This window comes from Culex quinquefasciatus, chromosome 2 (assembly GCF_015732765.1).
Source record: "Culex quinquefasciatus strain JHB chromosome 2, VPISU_Cqui_1.0_pri_paternal, whole genome shotgun sequence".
Lineage (NCBI taxonomy): Eukaryota > Metazoa > Arthropoda > Insecta > Diptera > Culicidae > Culex > Culex quinquefasciatus.
In genome coordinates this window covers 70,766,390-70,786,151 of record NC_051862.1, presented here as the reverse complement: position 1 = coordinate 70,786,151, position 19,762 = coordinate 70,766,390, and the positions used below count along the sequence as shown (strand labels likewise).

Sequence of the window (19,762 nt, the reverse complement as noted above, 5' to 3'; positions counted from 1 at the left end):
TTGGTTTAAAAAAAATATTGTTTTCGAATAGATCGGAAAAATTCCCGAATGTTTCATATTTTAACATTGAACATCGGACCATTAGTTGCTGAGATATCGACATTAGAAAATGGTGGGTTTTTAGAAAACATAAATTTTCCTGTTTTTAAACCATTGCATGGCAATATCTCAGCAACTATGGGTCGTATCAACAAAGTTCAAAAAAGCAAAATATAGAAAATTTTCTCAGCTTTTCAAAAATATGTTTTTCATGAGCACTAATTTAAATAAATTAAAAACTGCGACTATTTTCAAAAAAGTCACCTAAAAATGGATTTATCTTGAAAACGGTGCACTTTATCAAAATTTCACAACAGTACTTTTTGATTGCAAATTTGATTTTACATCGAAAAATGAAGTTGAAAATTTTTTGCAACCAATATTTAGATTTTTTGAAATAATCTGTATTGATTCAAAAAATCGTAACACGGTCAAAGATTTTTTGCCCATTCTGGAAATTTCTGAAAAGTTGGCATTTGATGTCCTCTAAAACATATCAAAAAATAAAAAAATAGTGTTTTTTTGCAAATCGATTTTTAGTGACAAAAAGTTAAATAAAAAATCACCAAATTTTTTTTACCGTGTATCATTTACCATACCTACAACTTTGCCGAAGACACCAAATTGATCAAAAAATTCCTTCAAAAGATACAGATTTTTGAATTTTCATACATCATTTTTGTATGGCCAGCTGCCAAATTTGTATAGAACATTATATGGAACAACTAATGATGCAAAATGGCTTCTTTGGGCATACCGAAGGCACCAAAAAAGTTTCAGTCGGATTAAAAAATACAAAAAAATTGAATGACCGAAATCTGAGAGAACTGCTCTATTGTTACCACTAAACACTAAGACACGCACTAGGTCTTTGTCCATTTGACAAGGGTTTGGAAGTTCTGAATAACGTTTGAATTCGATTGATTCAAACGTTTTTTAGGGCTGGTCGATTCAAGCTGAGGTACCTCGCGCATGTAGAGAATGTAAAATCTAAAATCATGGAAACAACTCAATTTATAAGAAGCGGCCGCGTGGTCCCGTTTGGTTGGTTGCACACACACACACGTACAGAAGCTCAACAATCAAAGATAATAAGACAAAAAGAAATAATTTAGTGATTCGGTTATCCGAAGTGAAAAACATGAAATAAACCGCACCGCACGTATGCCCGAGGTGGCAGTAAGGTATTAGGACAATGGACAACTAATACGAGTATTTTTTATTTTAAGACTGGTGCAGAATATTAATGAAACGAAATAGGCATGAGCAACTGAGATACTGCGAATGTCGGTTGGTTGACTGTGTTGGTACAAGTTTTTTAGAATAGTCATGGAGATTTAAATTCTCGATTTAGTGGTAAGTAATGGCAAGTTTTTATTGAATAACGAAATGGCATCTAATAACAATTATTTTCTATTTTACACAGGCATGCACAAACCAGCTGTTTGCATTTTTCATATGTTTTGTTCCAACATAATATCATTTTCTTCTTTGTAAAAATATCACACAAACGGGTTCCCGAGTATACACTACGTAACTGTAACAGGATCTCTCGAACCTTCTATTCGAGAGTCGAGTATCGTTTATTCTTACTGGCTACTACTACTAACACTAATCACTAAATAGGACAGAGCAATAAAGATAGCAAACTAATCAACTACAAAGTCATATTCGACACGGTCGGTTTCGGACATTTTTTGCCTTCAATCAACATTTGTTTCCAGATGAGAAGAAGATGTCCAGCTCATTCAACAGCATAAACGTCACCAGGACGCCGTAGCAGGCAAACAGCACCAGTCCGAGACGCTTCCGCAGCTTGAACTTGGCCACGTACACCGCGATGTATAGGGAAGCGATGGCGAACAGAAGGGCCACTATCGAGTACTGCATCCCGTACGAGGCAATTATGACGTACGAGTTGTTAGAACTGGCCCCGTCCGCCATCGTCCGGATGAACCACGGCAGACCCAGGGAAAACAGGATCGAGAGCGAGTTGGCCCCGAGGGCGTTCGACACCCCCATCGCTCCGTTACCTGAAATGGATGGACGGTTAGTAAGAGGTGTTCTTGACGGAGCTTTACGGGCTGTTGCTTACCCGTCCGGATGACCAGTACGGCCGCGATGGCCTCCGGCATGCAACCGCCCATCGCGAGGAAGGTCAGCCCCATGATCGTGTCTGGAATGCCGAACGTGAACCCGATGATGGCGACCATCCAGAACACCAGGAACGAGGTCAACCCGATGAAGATAATGCACATGATGAAGGTCAGCGGGTACCAGCGGCGCATGATGAGCGGATTCGGAATCGTAAAGGTCAACACGAAGCGGATCGGCCAGCTGTAGAACCACCAGAAAAGACGCAGCCAGGTTTCGTTCGAAATTCTCCACAGCGTCATGTCCGGATGGTCGTCGGGATCGGGGAGGACGTGGCGCGATGGAACTGTCAATCATTCAATGAAAAAGGAATTTAGTGACTGTTCTCGATTCAACTACCACCTTCAACTCACTTTGCAACTCGCCCACCTTCAATGGCTTCTCCGCCATTTGGTCGGACAAGATCGATGCCGTGGACAGCCGAATGCTGGGACGCTGCTGAATTCGCTGTGCCACCGTCGGGATCTGCAGCTTCTGGGGGCTCTGTCCCTGCTCCGCAGCCTTGGCTGTGGCCTCTTGCTCAGCAGCCTGTTCATCGGCTTCGATACTCCGAATAACCCGGCCGCACAGGTTCCACTTGACCTCGATGTACTTCTTGGCAAACTTCATAATTCGTTTGTTCTGGAACATGACCACGAAGTAGTTGACCAGCAGAACCATGATCACGATCGACTCGTACCAGTGGATGCGCCCATCCCAGGCAAATCCAATCAGGATCGCCACGTGGATGGCGAACACAATCGAGTCACGCGTTATGGGCCACCAGTCGAGTTGAACCGGCTGTTGAACAGAAAGACTACTATCAATATTGCTCATCACCCAACCTCACACCCAAAGCCAACCTTCCGCGTTGCTAGTCCGGCCACGGCGGCCACACCCAGCGTGTTGAACAGCAGCGAACCCATGATGGTTCCGATGCCCATTTCCGACTCCGCCACGAAGGTGCTGATCGTGTTGGTGAAGAACTCCGGCGTTGTTCCGGCAATCGCCATAAACGTGGCCGCCGCCACATCCTGCAATAGAAAGGGAATTCTCAAAGTGTTTGTCAAACTAATTGCACCTCTCCAGGGTGGTTTATCAATATGGTAATGAGCGCCGTAATTAAGTCATTTCACTCAGTCTAAGTAACACTAGCAGCCGGGTAGTGATAAGTGAGTGATAAACGGCTGTCTCCGAGAAACGGGAAAACCTTGGCTAAACGCCGGCTTTTAATTCATCAAGACATTACAATCGTATGTTTTGACGAAGATAAAGCTGAACCAACAGAATCAGTTCAAGGTGGATTAGTTTATAACCTGCCGTATAAGAAGTTGTCGAGATCATCAGGTAAGTATTTCTTCGTATTTATCATGTTATTGGAATTCCTTAACAGCATTATATCAACTTCAGCTTAGCCAGAGGCGCAAGTAGACATTACAACCGGATTGTTATCATCAGGAAATTATTGGCGTCAAGTGCAGTGACGATGCGTGAGATTGTTATCACTACCAACAACAACAACACACACTGATTCCAGAAAAAAAATCACAAAGTAGATTTAAACAATTTTCCTTAACCCTCTACAACCCAACCCCACCTTTAGACGGGCTTCGATTTAAAAAATTGCCAAAAATCCATTTTTTAACCAATTTTTGATCTTTAAAAAGCATTGGAACTCTACTCTTAAAATTTTAGAAAATTTATTGGTTGGAAGTTTTACTTGTTTTATGTGACTTTGCCAATGTTTTCAAAAATGTATTTTTTTTTAGGTGTCAACTTTGGCTGTGTTTTTTACTAACATTTGCTATATTATAAGTAAAAACTAACTTAATCCACCTATGTGGTTGGTGCCTTCCTCACTTTTTACCAACAATGGGTAATATGAGTGGTTTGGACACATACCTTAGCTATTTTTTTAGATCCAGAAAAATGAGTACATAGATATAACTTAAGTGGTAATAACTCGATACAGGGTTGCCAGTTCTTCAATGTTTTGTACTCGTTGGAAAGGTCTTTCAATTACCTAACCAACGATGGGTCGGATGGTGGATCCGGACATCGTTTACATACATTTAAGTGAGATCCGGCATCAAAAAAGTACAAATATATCACTTAAGTGGTCATAACTCGAGACAGGGTTGCCAGATCTTCAATGTTGTGGACTCGTTGGAAAGGTCTTTTAATTACCTAACCAACGTCAGATGATGGATCCGGACATCGTTTACATACATTTAAGTGAGATCCGGCATCAAAAAAGTACAAATATATCACTTAAGTGGTCATAACTCGAGACAGGGTTGCCAGATCCTCAATGTTGTGAACTCGTTGCAAAGGTCTTTCAATTACCTAACCAACGTCAGATGATGGATCCGGACATCGTTTACATACATTTAAGTGAGATCCGGCATCAAAAAAGTACAAATATATCACTTAAGTGGTCATAACTCGAGACAGGGTTGCCAGATCCTCAATGTTGTGAACTCGTTGCAAAGGTCTTTCAATTACCTAACCAACGATGTGTCGGATGATGGATCCGGACATCGTTTACATGCATATAAATGAGATCCAGATAAATGTGAAAACACATTTTTATACATAACTTTTGAACTAGTTATCGAAACTTCAAACAATTCAATAGCGATGTATCGGACCCTAAACCAAGTCGAATGCAACTGGTTTGGTCAAAATCGGTTCAGCCAGTGCTGAGAAAACTCAGTGAGAATTTTGGTCATATACATACATACACACACACATACACACACATACACACACACATACACACACAGACATTTGTTCAGTTTTCGATTCTGAGTCGATATGTATACATGAAGGTGGGTCTTTGAGCTTTTAATAAAAAGTTCATTTTTAGAGCAGGATTAAAGCCTTACCTCAGTGAGGAAGGCAAAAGATGTATGCAGTAATTTTTCTAGTGTCCCAGACTATGCATCTACGCATTTACTTATAATTTAAATAATAATGGTGCCATTTTGTAGCAGAAAATGTGAAAAACAAGCAAAAAATTGAAAAAGTGGCTATAAAAACATGAAAAAATTAGATAGGCAAAATGTAATGATAGGAGGTGGTAGAATATGCCAAATACTACCAAAAACAAACATAAACTAAACAAGATAAATGCAAATGAAAATATTAAAAATGAAACAAGAAAAACATAAAACAAGAGAAGTAAAGTTTTTCGTAGAACAAAAGTTGCTCAAAATGACCTCCTGAACACGGGAAAAATAAAAATTTTCGAAAAAAAATTTGGGCAGTAGAGGGTTAAAACCAAAATAATATTTACCCTTTAAGCAATGTAATGTAATTTTTTTCTATATATTCAACTGTGTCTTTGTTTTCACAACAAAATCTCAAATTACAGACCAAATAAATATTTTTTTTCGTTCTCGGTAAAACCGGGACAAAATATAAAAATCCCGTGATCCAGGTTTCAACATTTGGATGAAAAAGTGTTTTAAAATGCATTTTACACGCGTCCGGTTGCTTTCCAATAATTCGTTTTCAAAATATCGATGTATAGAACTTTTCGTGGGACTGTACATTGGTATTTCATGATTTTTTTTAATGTTTTCAACGGAGTTCAAACAAGCTAAATATGATTATAAACGCAGGACAATGCATTTTAACTGGTTTTCGGTTGATTAAACTTTAATTTCCATAAAAAATTGAAGTTTTGCGAAAAAAAAAATTTGCCCCTGAATATTCTGGCCAACATTAAAGGGGGGTTGACATAAACTTTGAAAAATATTTGCAACGGCCTTATTACAATTACAAAAATAAATAAATAGCCTAGTACCTCAAACATAAATAAATCAAAACTACAAAAGACAGATCCCTTGTGAAACATTTTCGGATTTGTACGGTTATGATATTTATTATAGAGGTGGGCAAAACCGCTCTATTTTAGGAGCCGCTCATTTTCGTTCGCTCATTAAAAAGAGCCGCTCCTTTAAACGGCTCTTTCGCTCTTTTTCAAAATTTGGATGAAAAGGTTTTTTTCAAGAATCGTGTGATTTTACACTGGACTTTTATAAATTATTTGATAAAAAAAATAAAACTGAAAACGAGAAGATGCCCTTGAAAACCATAGGTCTTGGTGGTCTCTTTGTCAAGATTTCTTCTCGAACCGAAACATCCGAGTAATTGAATGGCATCCAAACTTAAATCTAGAATGCTGGAAAAATGCTATTAATTTTAAAATTGCATTTATTTCTGCAAGAATTGAACTAATACTGATATTTTAATTAGAGAAAATTTTCTGTGAACTCTTTTCTACATTCTGATTTAATCCATAAAGTCTATAAACGCTAAAGCTTAATCGGACAAAAGGATTTTTTTCCCAAATATCTAAACTTTTCAGCAGATTATTAGTAATATTTTACAAATTCAAATTTGTATTCCAGTAATACTTTAATGTACAATCAGTTGTACAAAAGTTTTTTTTTTTTCATTTTGATTAGATAATCATTTAATTTTGGGAATAATTTTTATAAGGGAAGAGATTTTGAAATATTTGAAATTGCATTTTCAATTCTTGAAAACAAATTCAAAACAATTTTTTTTTGGAAATTCAATAACTTATATTTACAACAAAAATCATGCCATCTTGAAACGGTTCCTTCAAAACACCGGAGTTTAAAAAAAGATCCGCGGTTCTTTTTTGTGAGCCACGGTTCGTTCGCTCTTCTCAGTGAACCGGCTCTTTGAGCGGCTCGCTCTTTTTCTGCCCACCTCTAAATTATTATCCTTGTTTTCCCTTAACTTGAAAATGGATGATTTGCAAATTTGCAATCTTAGTGAGAAGCTAGGCTACTAAAAAAGAAATCTAAACACACAAAAATACACTGTCATTGTGTACGTCACGTTCTGTAGAATAATTGAAATAAAAATCAGTCAAACATCGATAAAATCCACAGAACGTGACCCGCAGTCCGATAATATTTGATTTGATTTCAGTTATCGCGTTTGAAGAAAAGAAAAAGATACGCTAATCCCGTGTCATGTTTTCCGCGCCGTTATCAGCTAAATCGGATGTGCGCCAGTCATTCGGTTGCGGATAGACCAACGCTATTCTGGGTTTGATTTCTTACAGGTTCAGAAATACTCACTGGCTGGTAATAAAACACACACTTATCATGCGGTAATTGAATGCGACAACTCGTGGCCATAAATCAAACTCCAAATACTAAACCGGTTACCAGAAAGACTCACCTGAGTCAGCTTCAAATCCTCGCAGATGCATTCCACCGCTGGCAGGAAGTATTCTCCGACGACGTAGGCCAGGATTGTGAAGAAGTAAATTGCACCAATAAAGTGAAGTACTATTGCACCTTGTAACCGTTGCTCCTCTGCAAGAAGTAGTACAAAGAGTAAACTCAGTAAAAGTATGTCAACAAAACTGTCGTTCCCAGAAAAAAGGAACCAAACACTCACGAGTGAAGACATCATCCGGAAGGTCGTCCATGGCGGAGCCCCCCTCGCAAAACAGTTCCACCTTGCGGCCATCCTCGAGTACTTTGTAGTTGATGCGCTGGTACGGATACCAGTGCCACGTGTTCTTCTCCAGCTCGATTCGCTCGTCCAGCGTCAGATGGGCCGGCGAAAAGCCACTGGCGGCCACGTGCTGGATGTTGACGGAGGTGTCATTGCTTTGGTACGGAAACTTTGGCTCTAATGGATACGGTTGAGAGGGGTTTGATGAGATGGGTTTTGGACGGTAGTTTTCTGGAAGGAATGGAAAAAATAGACATCCTTGTATATTTTAATTCTTCAAAAAATAAAAAAGTATGAAAGCTAGAAGATGACATTTTTGAAATTGATGTCAGTAACCACGCCAATTTCATCAAGGTATGATAGGTTTGGGCTCCTTGAACACGCTCCAACCAACAGAGTTGAATTTCAGTGAATTTCTTGCCAATAATTAAAAATGTATAAATGCTATGAAATTATCTTAAGAAACCATGCGCACGCCCTTTATTTTCGCTACTCCCAAAGATACACGAGGGTACGCATGGTTACTTAAGATAATTCCATAGCATTTAAACCCGGAATTTACAAATTAATATAGTGACAGAAAATTCACTAAAATTGTATTCTGTCGACTGGAACGTGTTTACGATGCCCAAATCTATCATACCTTGACGAAATTGAAGCGTTTACGGGCATGACTTCAAAAATGTCGATTTCCGTGCCATCCCTTCGATAGAAATTTGTTCTAGATTTGTCTGAGGGGACATTCACAAACACCGTAATCAATAAATTTCCCATGCGTGTGCCTCCCCCCCCCCACTCTTATGTCATGCCTGGTCACGCTTCTGATTTTTCTAAGAATCACCTATCCCGAGCATGGGTTACAAAAATACCTTTCTCTGGTATCAATACCAATTTTTTGTATTCCTGCCAATGTTCAAAAAATCATACAAAATCGATAAATGAACATAATGATTTGCTTTATCTTCATGTGGAAGCTTTTCTTAAATTTCAACGCTTTTAAAAAAAATCTTAGTGGGTTATCAAAAAAATATGAAAATCAGCTTTAACATTTTTGGGTTTCAAGTGAATTAAAAATTAATTATCTCGTCAAAATTTATAAAAAAAATCCATAGTTTCAGAGGAATTTGATGAAAACTTTCAATACCAAAATATTACCAAAATGCGCCATCCTGACTTAGAACATTTTTCACAATTTCGAGTCATTTCTTTAGGGGGTATATCAAAAATGTTTAAAATCAAGTTTGAAATTTCCGATTGATGTATAGACCAGCTGTACCTTTTTACGTTTTATATCAAGTTTTTAAAGAAAAACATTGATCCTTGAAATCCACAAATTCGGAACACATTTTTCTTACGATGTAAATAAACTTTTTTTTCTCTCCAGGAGTACATAATTAAAAAAAAGACTTCAGAAACTAAAACTCATGCTAAGTAATGTTTAATGAATCTGATAACTTTTTTGTGAAAATATCAGCTAACCCGAGCGTAAATAACAAGGGAAATGCGTAATAATACCTTTCTCTGGTATCAATACCAAATTTTGGTATTCCTGGATACTTTAAAATTTGTCTTAAGGATTATGCAAGAGCAAAATGTGGTATCATACCAATTGAAAGTATTGTTTTGATATTGCAAAATTGCAGAATTTGTCAATGGTCGAACACCACATTTTGGTATTCTTTTGGTATTACAGTGTTTTATCAAATTCCTCTGAAACTATGGGAAAATTTTGACCAATTTTGACAAAATAATTAATTTAGCGCTAAAATGATGTCTCAAAGCGAATGCCTTCATTGAAAACCGGAAATTTCAAACTTGATTTTAAACATTTTTGATATACCCCCTAAAGAAATGACTCGAAATTGTGAAAAATGTTCTAAGTCAGGATGGCGCATTTTGGTAATATTTTGGTATTGAAAGTTTTCATCAAATTCCTCTGAAACTATGGATTTTTTTTATAAATTTTGACGAGATAATTAATTTTTAATTCACTTGAAACCCAAAAATGTTAAAGCTGATTTTCATATTTTTTTGATAACCCACTAAGATTTTTTTTAAAAGCGTTGAAATTTCTCTAAGTCGGGATAACCAAATACTTTGAAAAACGAGTTAATCAACAGATTATTGAATTTCGGTGAATTGCAATCCTTATTTTTCAATCATGTTATTTTCCAGAATCTTCAAGAACTTCAAGCACAGGCCGTTCATCAATGACAAATGAATTCGATGTGGTGAAGAACAACATGAAATCATCAGGTGAGTAGATTTGGCTGTTGCATATGGATCATTTCCGTGTTTTACTAACTGCAATTGCTGCACTAAAAATGGTATGAAAATACCAAATTTTGGTATTACTTGTGCAAATACCAGCGACCAAAATGTGCTCTTGGTTGCCCAGATGGTAAAATACCATGAAATCATACCAAAATCATGTATGTGCAGACCACCTAAATCTGATTTTCCAAGGGCGCGGGAATACCTAAAAATAAAACCATGGTAATACCAAGTGTTGGTATTCAAGCAATGTTCAAAAATCCAGAAGACCTCAACTTGGTATTGAAATGGTTTTATTTTGTGGTATTATTTTACCTTTGGAATAACATGGTTTGGTATTGTTGTGCCCTTCCACATACAAGACTTTGGTATGATTTCATGGTATTTTATCATCTATTACTGGGCAACCAAGGGCACATTTTGGCCTCTGTTATTTGCCCAAATAATATCAAAATTTGGTATTCCCGTGTTATTTACCCCTGCTCGGGAAGTTCAGGTGTTCCACAATTGTGGAAGGCACAATAACATCCTACAACTATGGAACAGGCAATTTGGAGGCAGTGTTTCGCTGCTCTGGATAAAAAAAGTCTTGAAATGCAATTTTTGTTTAAAAAGTTCTACTTTTACCAGTGAATTAACAAAAGAATGTCCAAATAAAGGTCCTAAAAAAGTAGGGTCAATAGAAAAGTTGCATTTTGTATGCTATTGACAAGTTATCAAAAATGTGTTCCGAATATGTGGGATAACTGTTTCATTAAGATATTGTTTTGATATTACAAAATTGCAGGATTTGTCACTGATCGAATACCACATGGTGGTATTATTTTGGTATTGCAGTGTTCTATCAAATTTTTAAGAAACTATGAGCAATTTTTAATCAATTTTGACAAAGACATTAATTTTGCGCTAAAATTACTTGAAAACCATAATTGTTAAAGTTGATTTTTTTAAATTATTGATATACCCACTAAGAAAATTTGTAAAATCGTTGAAATATTTCTAAGTCGGGTTAACCAAATACTTTGGTTAACGAGTCAATTGATAGTGTTATTTAATTTTTGGCGACTTTAATCCAGTTTAATTTTAATAACATTTATTTTTTCAATCTTTTATATTTTTCAGAAGCTTCAAGAACTTCAAGCATAAGCCGTTCATCAATGAAAAATGTATTCGATGTGGCAAAGAATATCACTAGGAAAAGCATGGCATCATCAGGCGAGCAGATTTTGCTGTTGCATGTGGAGCATTATGTTATAATTTCTGTTTTTCTCACTAATTGCAACTGCTGCACTAAAAAATGGCATTAAATACAAAATTTTGCTATTACTTGTGCACATAACAGCGACTAAAATATGTTCTTGTTTGCCTATAGTGATAGATGGTAAAATACCCGGAAATCATCCCAAAATCATGAATGTGGAAACCCACAGGAATATCAAAATCTGATGATCCAAGGGCGTGGGCGTATTCAAAAATCCAGAATACCTCAACTTGGTATTGAAATGGTTTTATTGTGGGCAAAACCGCTCTTTTTAGGAGCCGCTCATTTTCGTTCGCTCATTAAAAAGAGCCGCTCTTTTAAACGGCTCTTTCACTCTTTTTCAAAATTTGGATGAAAAGGTTTTTTTTTAAGAATCGTGTGATTTTATAAGTTATTTTACACTGGACTTTTATTAATTATTTGATAAAAAAATAAAACTGAACACCCAAAGTTAAAGAACGAGGGGATAGTCCTCCTGAAAATAAACGTGAGGAAAGTACTATTTTGCGAGAGGATAGACCTCTCGCGTGTTCATTTGTTCATTGAAACAGCTCATCCTATTGAGTGGCTTATATGGACAAATGACCGCCACTTAGTCACCGAACCAAGGTGGTCCATACGGCAGAGGCACGGTTCAATATGCTGAAGGTCTTGGGTTCGAGTCTCGGTACCGGTTCTTTTGTTTTTGACAGATGAACTTTTTTTTGAAAATGAACCCATGAGTAAGGAACTCTCGGTAATTTCGGGATTTTTCCACTCCGTTCGCACACAGTACCATTTTACAACCAAACCGTGCTCTTTATCCTCCCGTATGCCGATGCCCAGTTCTGGGTGAAAAAGAGAAGATGCTCTTGAAAACCATAGGTCTTGGTGGTCTCTATGTCAAGAAAAAAAAAATGTCAAGATTTCTACTCGAACCTAAACATCTTAACATCCTAAACATCATCTAGGATGCTGGACAAATTGATATTAATTTTAAAATTGCATTTTTTTTGCGCAAGAATTGAACTAATGCTAATATTTATTTGGAGAAAATATTATGTGAACTCTTTTCTAAATTTAGTTTTATGCGTTAAAGTCTATAAACGCATAAGTTTATTCGGACAAAAGGTTTTTTTTCCAAAATCTCTAAACTATTTAGTAGATTTTTGGTAATATTTTACAAATTATGCACTTTGAAATGCTCAAATTTGTATTCCGGTGTATTCCATAAGGGATTATTTTTTAGAAGGATTGAAATATTTCAAACTGCATTTTTAATTCTCAAAAATAAATTCAATACGACATATTTTTTTTTAAATTCAATAAATTATATTTATAACAAAAATCATGCCATCTTGAAACGGTTCTTTCAAAAAACCGGAGTTTAAAAAAGAACCGCGGTTCTTTTTTTTGTAAGCCACGGTTCGTTCGCTCTATTTAGTGAACCGGCTCTTTGAGCGGCTCGCTCTTTTTTTGCCCACCTCTATTTGGTGGTATTATGAGGAGCGGCCGTGGCTGACTGGTTACGGTGTTCGCTTTGCAAGCGAATGGTCCTGGGTTCGATTCCCATCTGCTCCCAACGAGAAAGTATAGGAAATATAAATTTTGAAACTCTGAACGTGAACGAAAAATCAAAGTCGCTCGAGTCGGGGTTCGATCCCCCGTCCTTTGGATTGGTAAGCAAAAATGCTAATCACTAGGCCATCGCGACTTGGTGAGCTATAATTAGAATTAGGAATACTGTTACTACCAACTATATACGCGCTGGGTCCTTGTCTATTTGACAAGGGTTCGGAAGTTCTAAATAACGTTTGAACCCAATTGGTGCAAACGTTCTTCAGGGCGGGGCTTGTCGATAAAGCTGAAGTACCTCGCGCTCGGCTAGCCAGCGTAGAAATGGGTCACCGAAGCTCGGCAGAGCTAACACCTTCCAAATGCCTATGCGAGTTATTTGCATGTATAGAATGTAGATCTAAAAAAAATACATGGAAACAACTCAATTTGTAAGAAGCGACCGCGTGGTCCCGTTTGGTTGGTTGCACACACACACACGCACACACACACCTCTATTTGGTGGTATTATTTTACCCTTGGAATAACATGTTTGGGTATTGTGGTGGTCTTCCACACCCAAGATTATGGTATGGTATAATGTTATTTTACCATCTATTACTGGACAACCACGGTCATTTTTTGGTGTTCCTGTGTTATTTACCCCTGCTCGGGTAGTTATCCCTCAATTTAGTTCCTCGATAATTATTGGTTTGATATCGATGTTAAAAAATATTGATTTTATGTCTTAACTATCTACCGTAAACTGGGGTGAATCGGGACACATGGGGAAAATTGGGGCAGCAGTTTTAACCATGTAGGAGCACAATATTTTAATTTTTCTGGTTGGTTTCGGTTACAACAGACTCAGACCAACAAAATGTGTACATCCATTTCCAAATTCAAAAGCTTTAAGTGCTCTAAAAACTGCTGTCCCTATTCAGACTGAAGTCCCGATTCGCCCCAGAATACGGTACGTTTGAAGAAGAAAGGTTTACACAATTTTACATCAAGTTCCATTGAAGTTAATGTTTTTCTTATTCAGTTTGTGGGACAAATTATTGATGAATTTCATATTAAAGAAACAATATTTTGATACTGTTAAACAAATCCAATCCACACTTTCTCCTATAATTACTAGAAGTTTCCTTCACTTGCCGTAGTTATCCGCCTTAACCTCGCCCTTGATCTCTAATCTTTAATTCCTTTTGTAAAGTGCCGGCACGCTGCACTTCACCATGGTGGGAGAATCTAGCCACTCACCAGGTAATTCCTCCAACTGCCTCAGGTCAGGCACCATACAGTGAACTCCGGCGAGTGTGATGAGTAATACTGCCGCTGGAACAACATAGTCCAATCTTGAGACGCCTGCACCTCTCAAAGTCCTCATAGCTAGTTAGATCACCAACGGGCTCAGCAGTTGTTAGGTGTACTTTCGTGTAAGCTCACAACAAATCGTGTAGATTATTCCTTTTAACTAATAACAGCTTTCGTACACAATAGTGTACAGGCACAATGCACAAAGCCGATGATTCACATAGCTGCTGGATGATCTTGTAACATGTCAAAACTTTACAATAGCAACGTGGTCGACACTGAGGGAGGTTGTTACCACTGCAGATTGTGAGACTCAACAATTCTTCTTCTAATAGTTCACTAATTACTCGGCAAATGAATCTCGTAACAGTGTCAGACTCCACCAAATGCTTCAAATTTTTTTCCAAATTCACGTGCAGCACAACTCCCGAGCGAAAAACCCAACGTCAAATTGAAACAATTTTGAATAATTTTCACACAAATAATGTAAAAAAAAATATCCAGATCAACAAAACTCAACACAGTCCGTCCAGTTCGAAATTCGCCGCGGTACTGACTCCAAGGCCATCGACGGGTTCGTAATTTCTGTGGCAAAATCCGAACCCCAAATCCAGTGGAAGCTCCCCTCCCCGCCTCTTGCGGACACGAAGACCGCACACTTCCAGTAGCCCCGAAAGAGACCGGTAGCACCTTATCTCTCTCTTGCTGGCCGTTATCAATCATCGACAGATCCTCCCAGCTGACAGCGGAGCGTGCGATGAAGATTGGTGATCGAGTGATAGCCAACTTCCCCCGGTAGAGGAGGTTTGGGGGATGACATTTGAAGATATTGGGCAGAAAATTGGAACCCGAACATCTCTTTTTATCGTCGATGTTTTATCATCAAGATAAACTACGATTAAGTATGACGATTGGTGCATAAGAAAAGTTTAAAGACCGCATGTTGAATTTTTTTATAAATATTTGGAAAAAAAACATTGATGAACATAACAAGATCTACCAATATAGTAAAAAATATGAGATCTTGAGTGAAATCCCTTTTTTCGAGATCTTCTTGGATTTTGATGAAAAAGGCATTTGAAGATAAAATGATCAACAAAATATTGTTTGACAACCCTGTCGAAAGATACGAGTAGGGGAGAGTGGGGAGACTTGATCCCCGGGGACACTTGATCCCAAGCCTGTATCTCGTCAGCATGTGGGTAAAACAATTAGCTTTGTTCTAGAAAGTTGTGTGAAATTAACTGAAACCCATTGTAGAAAACACAGAAAAAAATTAAAAATTGTTTAGATTGAGTTACACACATTTTTCCGAAACGAGCTGCAAAACAAGAGATCTTTTTTTCTTTGTTTTGATATGTATAGAAAACACTCAAAAATTATTCACAAAAATATTTTTCATACATGAATTGTTTGATAAACTTATCAACTCCAAAGCCCTTACGCATTTGATGTTAAATTTATCGTCATACTATTTTTACAATCAATTGTTAAAAAAAGTGCATTTAGGGAGACTTGTTCCCTGCATTTTTACAGTCACTGGAATCAGCTTCAAGATTATTTAATTGGGCTGGGTTTTCATACATAGTTTCCTTTAGTTGTACATAACTTACTGCAGTTTGAACCTTTTTTCAAAAGTTTTGTAAACAAAAATTTCCAGCTTTTGTAAACATGCTTAATTTTGGTCTAAAAAATAATATTTTAAGTTTTTAAATATTTTACATACTAAACTAGTTATATTTTGAACACAAACGTACAGGTTTTATGTGAAATTGCTGTAACATATAGAAAATTAAAAGTTTGGATGAATAAGAAACATTTTGCTGAAGATTTATTCAAAATGATGAAAAGGGGATCAAGTTGCCCCTAACATTTTTAAAATGCCCGTTTAAAATATTTTTTTAAAACGCTTGGCATGATTCGAAGAGTTAATCTGATGAAATACCCTTATTAGCCAAACATAGATGAATGTTTAAGCTTTCAATTCATGCAAAAAGTTTATAGTTTTGTGAGAAATTGGGAGAGTTATGTGCGATACAGAAAAGGGGATCAAGTCTCCCCATCCCCACTCTCCCCTACTTAAGTACAATTTCTGTGTCTATTTAATGTAAATTTAATGTAAATATGTCAAGGTACTTATTTACATTATTGGAGATGTTTTCGAACTATTTGACTGATAAATCAATGCATTTATCAAACATACTTTCATTTAACATTTTTATTTGAATACAATTTCAAGAGCTTGTTTTCAGAAAGTTTGCTTCATAATTGTATCTTCCTTTGAATTCCACGGTTATTTCACTAGATATATTTTCGCACTTTCGGAACGCTATGTAATCCACTCCTTTGTGGTATTGACGCATGTTATAAATGGAAGTCATGGTAATGTTGTCACAGCCATTAAAAATCAGCATCTCAATACAATCAAAACTTTGGCACAGTGTTCGAACAATATTGTCATCTACGTTTGGCATTTCATCCAACTGAACCCGGGCAAGATTTGGACATGACCTTATAAATGAATCGAGCAGCTCATTCGGGATATCGCAACGACTTAGTTCTAAATTTACTATCTTCGTAGAGTACACTCCAAAAATCATTTTCTCGCAATCATTCCCCACCGAATCAAGTTTTAGCGATTTTAGACTTTGCAGTTGAGCGATTTCAGCGAAAAAATCCGACCAGCTCTCAACTTCACAAGAGCGCAACTCCAGTACACGTATGTTTGGAAAGTGTTTGATCCAACGCAGAGTCTGCTCCGAAGCTGTTAGTGATAGTCTTTGGAGATTTCGATGCGCCAAATTTGAAAATTTTAAGGTTCCATTAAAATGGGGCTTCTGTAGACAATAAATGCGTATCGCTTTTAGATTCGGCATAAGGCCAGTAAACGAAACCGTAGATGGTTGATTCTCGTGAAATCCGATGGTAATTCCATTCAAATTCGGCAAATTCTGTCCTACTTCACAAAGTGCCTGAAATAAAGAGAAAACTTTACACTTAATGTGTTTAAAACAAAATGAAAGCATACCTTATCCGAAGAGAGACACGAGTTCAGCTTTTCAACCGAAGGATGCTTTAGATTCATGTTGGTGAGCAGCTCATTTCCGCGACATCTAGTTGTAATTAACTTTAAACGTAATCCTTCGATATCAAACAGTTCGCTCAAGAAATCGCCTTCCACACCAATTACCGTCAATTCTTTCAACGTATCTTTTATTGCTACAATGAAGTTAATCACGTCACTTGTGGTGATCTCCTTTTCTGATCGGTTTGGAATTTCCAAGCGAAGATATTTCAAATTTGGACACAACTGCTTGAAGACATTTAACGTTTTCACTTGATGGTTCCATTGAATTTCCAAGTTTTCCAATGAAGTAAGTTTAAAGCTGATTTTCGGAATATGTTTACTACTGTACACGTATCTGGAACAAATTTTAAACACTTTGAGTCTTGGCGTTTCTTTCAGAATATCCAGCAGATCGCTCAGAAGAAGCTTGTAGTTCCACATATCCAGCGTGTTCAAATGCGCTCCAATCTGAGGCCACCACCGGTTGATGTCGATGAATCTTTCACCAAGAAGGGAAAGCTGGGTAAATCTGACCGGTGACTTGGTAAGCTGTTTGACTGAGCTAGTTTGCGGACCAAGAGTTCGATCGCGCAATTGGACTCTGAATTTGTGCACCAAAGAAAAACTCCCAATGATGATCTGGTTCCAACGACGACAGGTTAGTCGAGCTTGAGATAGTTCAGCGGAATTTAAGTACTTGAAAATTGTTGTCCAAATTTCTGGAGGAATTTTCGTTACAGAGTCTCCCTCGGCTGCACTTTCGTTTGAAATAAGTCTTTTGCGAAAAGCCATCGTGCTTGATCAAAGTCTACCGATTCAATGAGATAGTATCAATAACAATTAGCATATTTTATACAAACTTTACCCTTGAGTAGCGGTTGGCAACATATTGGTATCGAAACAGAAAACTAAGTTAAACTTGTTATATCTTAGCAATTCCCCACGAAAACAGCATGATTCGAAAAAGAAATTCTCCGATCGGGCTCAAAATTTGTCTGGGGGTTCCTTGGCCGAAATAATTAGACCCGTATTTTTTTGTTTGGCCATTAGGGTGACCTACGCCGTGTTAGGGTGGTCCGAAAAATGGCAATTTTTGTCGATGTTCGCAAAAACCATTTTGTTTTTTCAAAAAAAAAACACATCTCCGCATCATTTCATCCGATTTCAGCTGTGTTAGACGCAAAAGAAAGGTGATTAGTTTGGCTATTTGGGAAAAATAGTAAGAAGTTTCAAAAATCTAGCTAAACATTTGAAAAGGTCCTCGAAAAAATTTACGTAATATAACAAAAAATGGTGAAGTTATGTTTTCAATACTCTGAGATACAATTTTTTGAAAATAAAAACTGGGGTTTTCAACACGCCACACGCAAAAATGGGAAAACGACGAAAACAGCAAAAAATCGTAATTTATCACTAAAACAGCGATAACTTGATAATTTCAGCGAGGTCATCGTACATGTTAGGGTACCAAAAATTGCGTATTTAAATTGTTAAATTGAAAATGTTTTAGTGAAAAAAGGCGATTTTTTTCTGTTTTCGTCATTTTTCCATTTTTGCGCGTGGTGCGTCGAAAAATCCAGTTTTTATTTTCAAAACTGTAAACATGTAAAATTTTCCGAGAAATCAGGTAAAAATATTTTCAGACATAGGCTCTTTGGTCCCGAGACCTTCAAAACAGCATTTCAAGTTTTCATACGACCTTTTCCTAGACCTTTGAAAATTTTTTTGAAACTTTTTAGTTTTTTTCCTCAAATAGCCAAACTAATCACCTTTCTTTTGCGTTTCAAACAAGGCTAAAATCGGATGAAGTGGCGCGGAGATATGATTTTATGAAAAAAGTGTTTTTTTGCGAAAATTGACGAAAATTGCCATTTTTCGGAACACCCTAACACGTCGTAGGTCACCCTAATGACCAAACAAAAAAAATACGAGTCTAATTATTTCGGCCAAGGAACCTGGAAAATTGAGCCCGATCGGAGAACTTTTTATTTTAATCGTTCTGTTTTCGTAGGGAATTGCTGATATAGAATGTAGCAAACATAATCCAAAACATATTTGGTTTTCGATAACAATGCTTGCACAACTAGAGTCAACGTAGTATCGAAACATGGATAAACAGATCCCTTTATTGACAATGACTGTTTAATCAAAATTTAACATAACAAGAATTAGTTATTTTTTTAAAAAAGTTGTTTTAAAATTTAATTTATTTTTTATAGAACTTTCATGATTACTAAAGAAAATGTACACATCTATTATTCTGTGAATACCGATAAAATTTAGGCGTCAAACTGACTAGGCTAGTCTGTTTGTGATACCATATTGCCGTTACTGCGAACGGTTTGATCACAGCTTGTTGGCGTTGTTGAGTTTTGTTAATTTCAAAGAATATCTATATGACGTTAAAAAGCAACTTTGTATCTTTGAAGCTTTGTAAATTCTCCAAATCATCGCTTGTGTGTAACTTGTGACACTTTCTTTTTCTACAGCAGACGTGACACAGGGTAGTGAAGAAATGTTGTTTCGTTTGTAAGAATGGTTTACATAATTTTAAGAGAGTCACAGATTCAGTAAAAATTACAGGCATTTCAGGGCATGATCTGCTAAAGCCCAAATCCCAATTAATTGGT

The 19,762-nt window shown here is 36.9% G+C and overlaps 2 protein-coding genes across 2 annotated transcripts; both read right to left on the bottom strand.

The window, feature by feature from the left end:
- Positions 1–1,388: 1,388 nt before the first annotated feature.
- On the bottom strand, positions 1,389–14,727 carry LOC6035970 (sodium/potassium/calcium exchanger 3). The gene is made up of 7 exons (XM_038256794.1): positions 14,012–14,727; positions 7,621–7,911; positions 7,399–7,535; positions 3,036–3,206; positions 2,547–2,973; positions 2,135–2,479; positions 1,389–2,072 (listed from the first exon to the last, which is right to left on the bottom strand). The coding sequence occupies exons 1-7, from the start codon at positions 14,136–14,138 to the stop codon at positions 1,747–1,749; spliced, it is 1,824 nt and encodes a 607-aa protein (XP_038112722.1). The 5' UTR covers positions 14,139–14,727; the 3' UTR covers positions 1,389–1,746.
- A 1,572-nt stretch (positions 14,728–16,299) lies between these two features.
- On the bottom strand, positions 16,300–17,619 carry LOC6035969. The gene is made up of 2 exons (XM_001846024.2): positions 17,094–17,619; positions 16,300–17,037 (listed from the first exon to the last, which is right to left on the bottom strand). Exons 1-2 carry the CDS (start codon positions 17,571–17,573, stop codon positions 16,300–16,302), a joined length of 1,218 nt encoding a protein of 405 aa, XP_001846076.2. The 5' UTR covers positions 17,574–17,619.
- Positions 17,620–19,762: the final 2,143 nt, after the last annotated feature.

Coding starts and splice junctions, on each gene's coding strand:
- LOC6035970 (XM_038256794.1), bottom strand. CDS start 14,138: ATGAGGACTTTGAGAGGTGCAGGCGTCTCAAGATTGGACTATGTTGTT. Junction 7,536..7,620: donor TCCGGATGATGTCTTCACTC/GTGAGTGTTTGG, acceptor TACTTCTTGCAG/AGGAGCAACGGTTACAAGGT. Junction 2,974..3,035: donor CCGGACTAGCAACGCGGAAG/GTTGGCTTTGGG, acceptor TCTGTTCAACAG/CCGGTTCAACTCGACTGGTG.
- LOC6035969 (XM_001846024.2), bottom strand. CDS start 17,573: ATGTGGAACTACAAGCTTCTTCTGAGCGATCTGCTGGATATTCTGAAA. Junction 17,038..17,093: donor CGTGTCTCTCTTCGGATAAG/GTATGCTTTCAT, acceptor TCTTTATTTCAG/GCACTTTGTGAAGTAGGACA.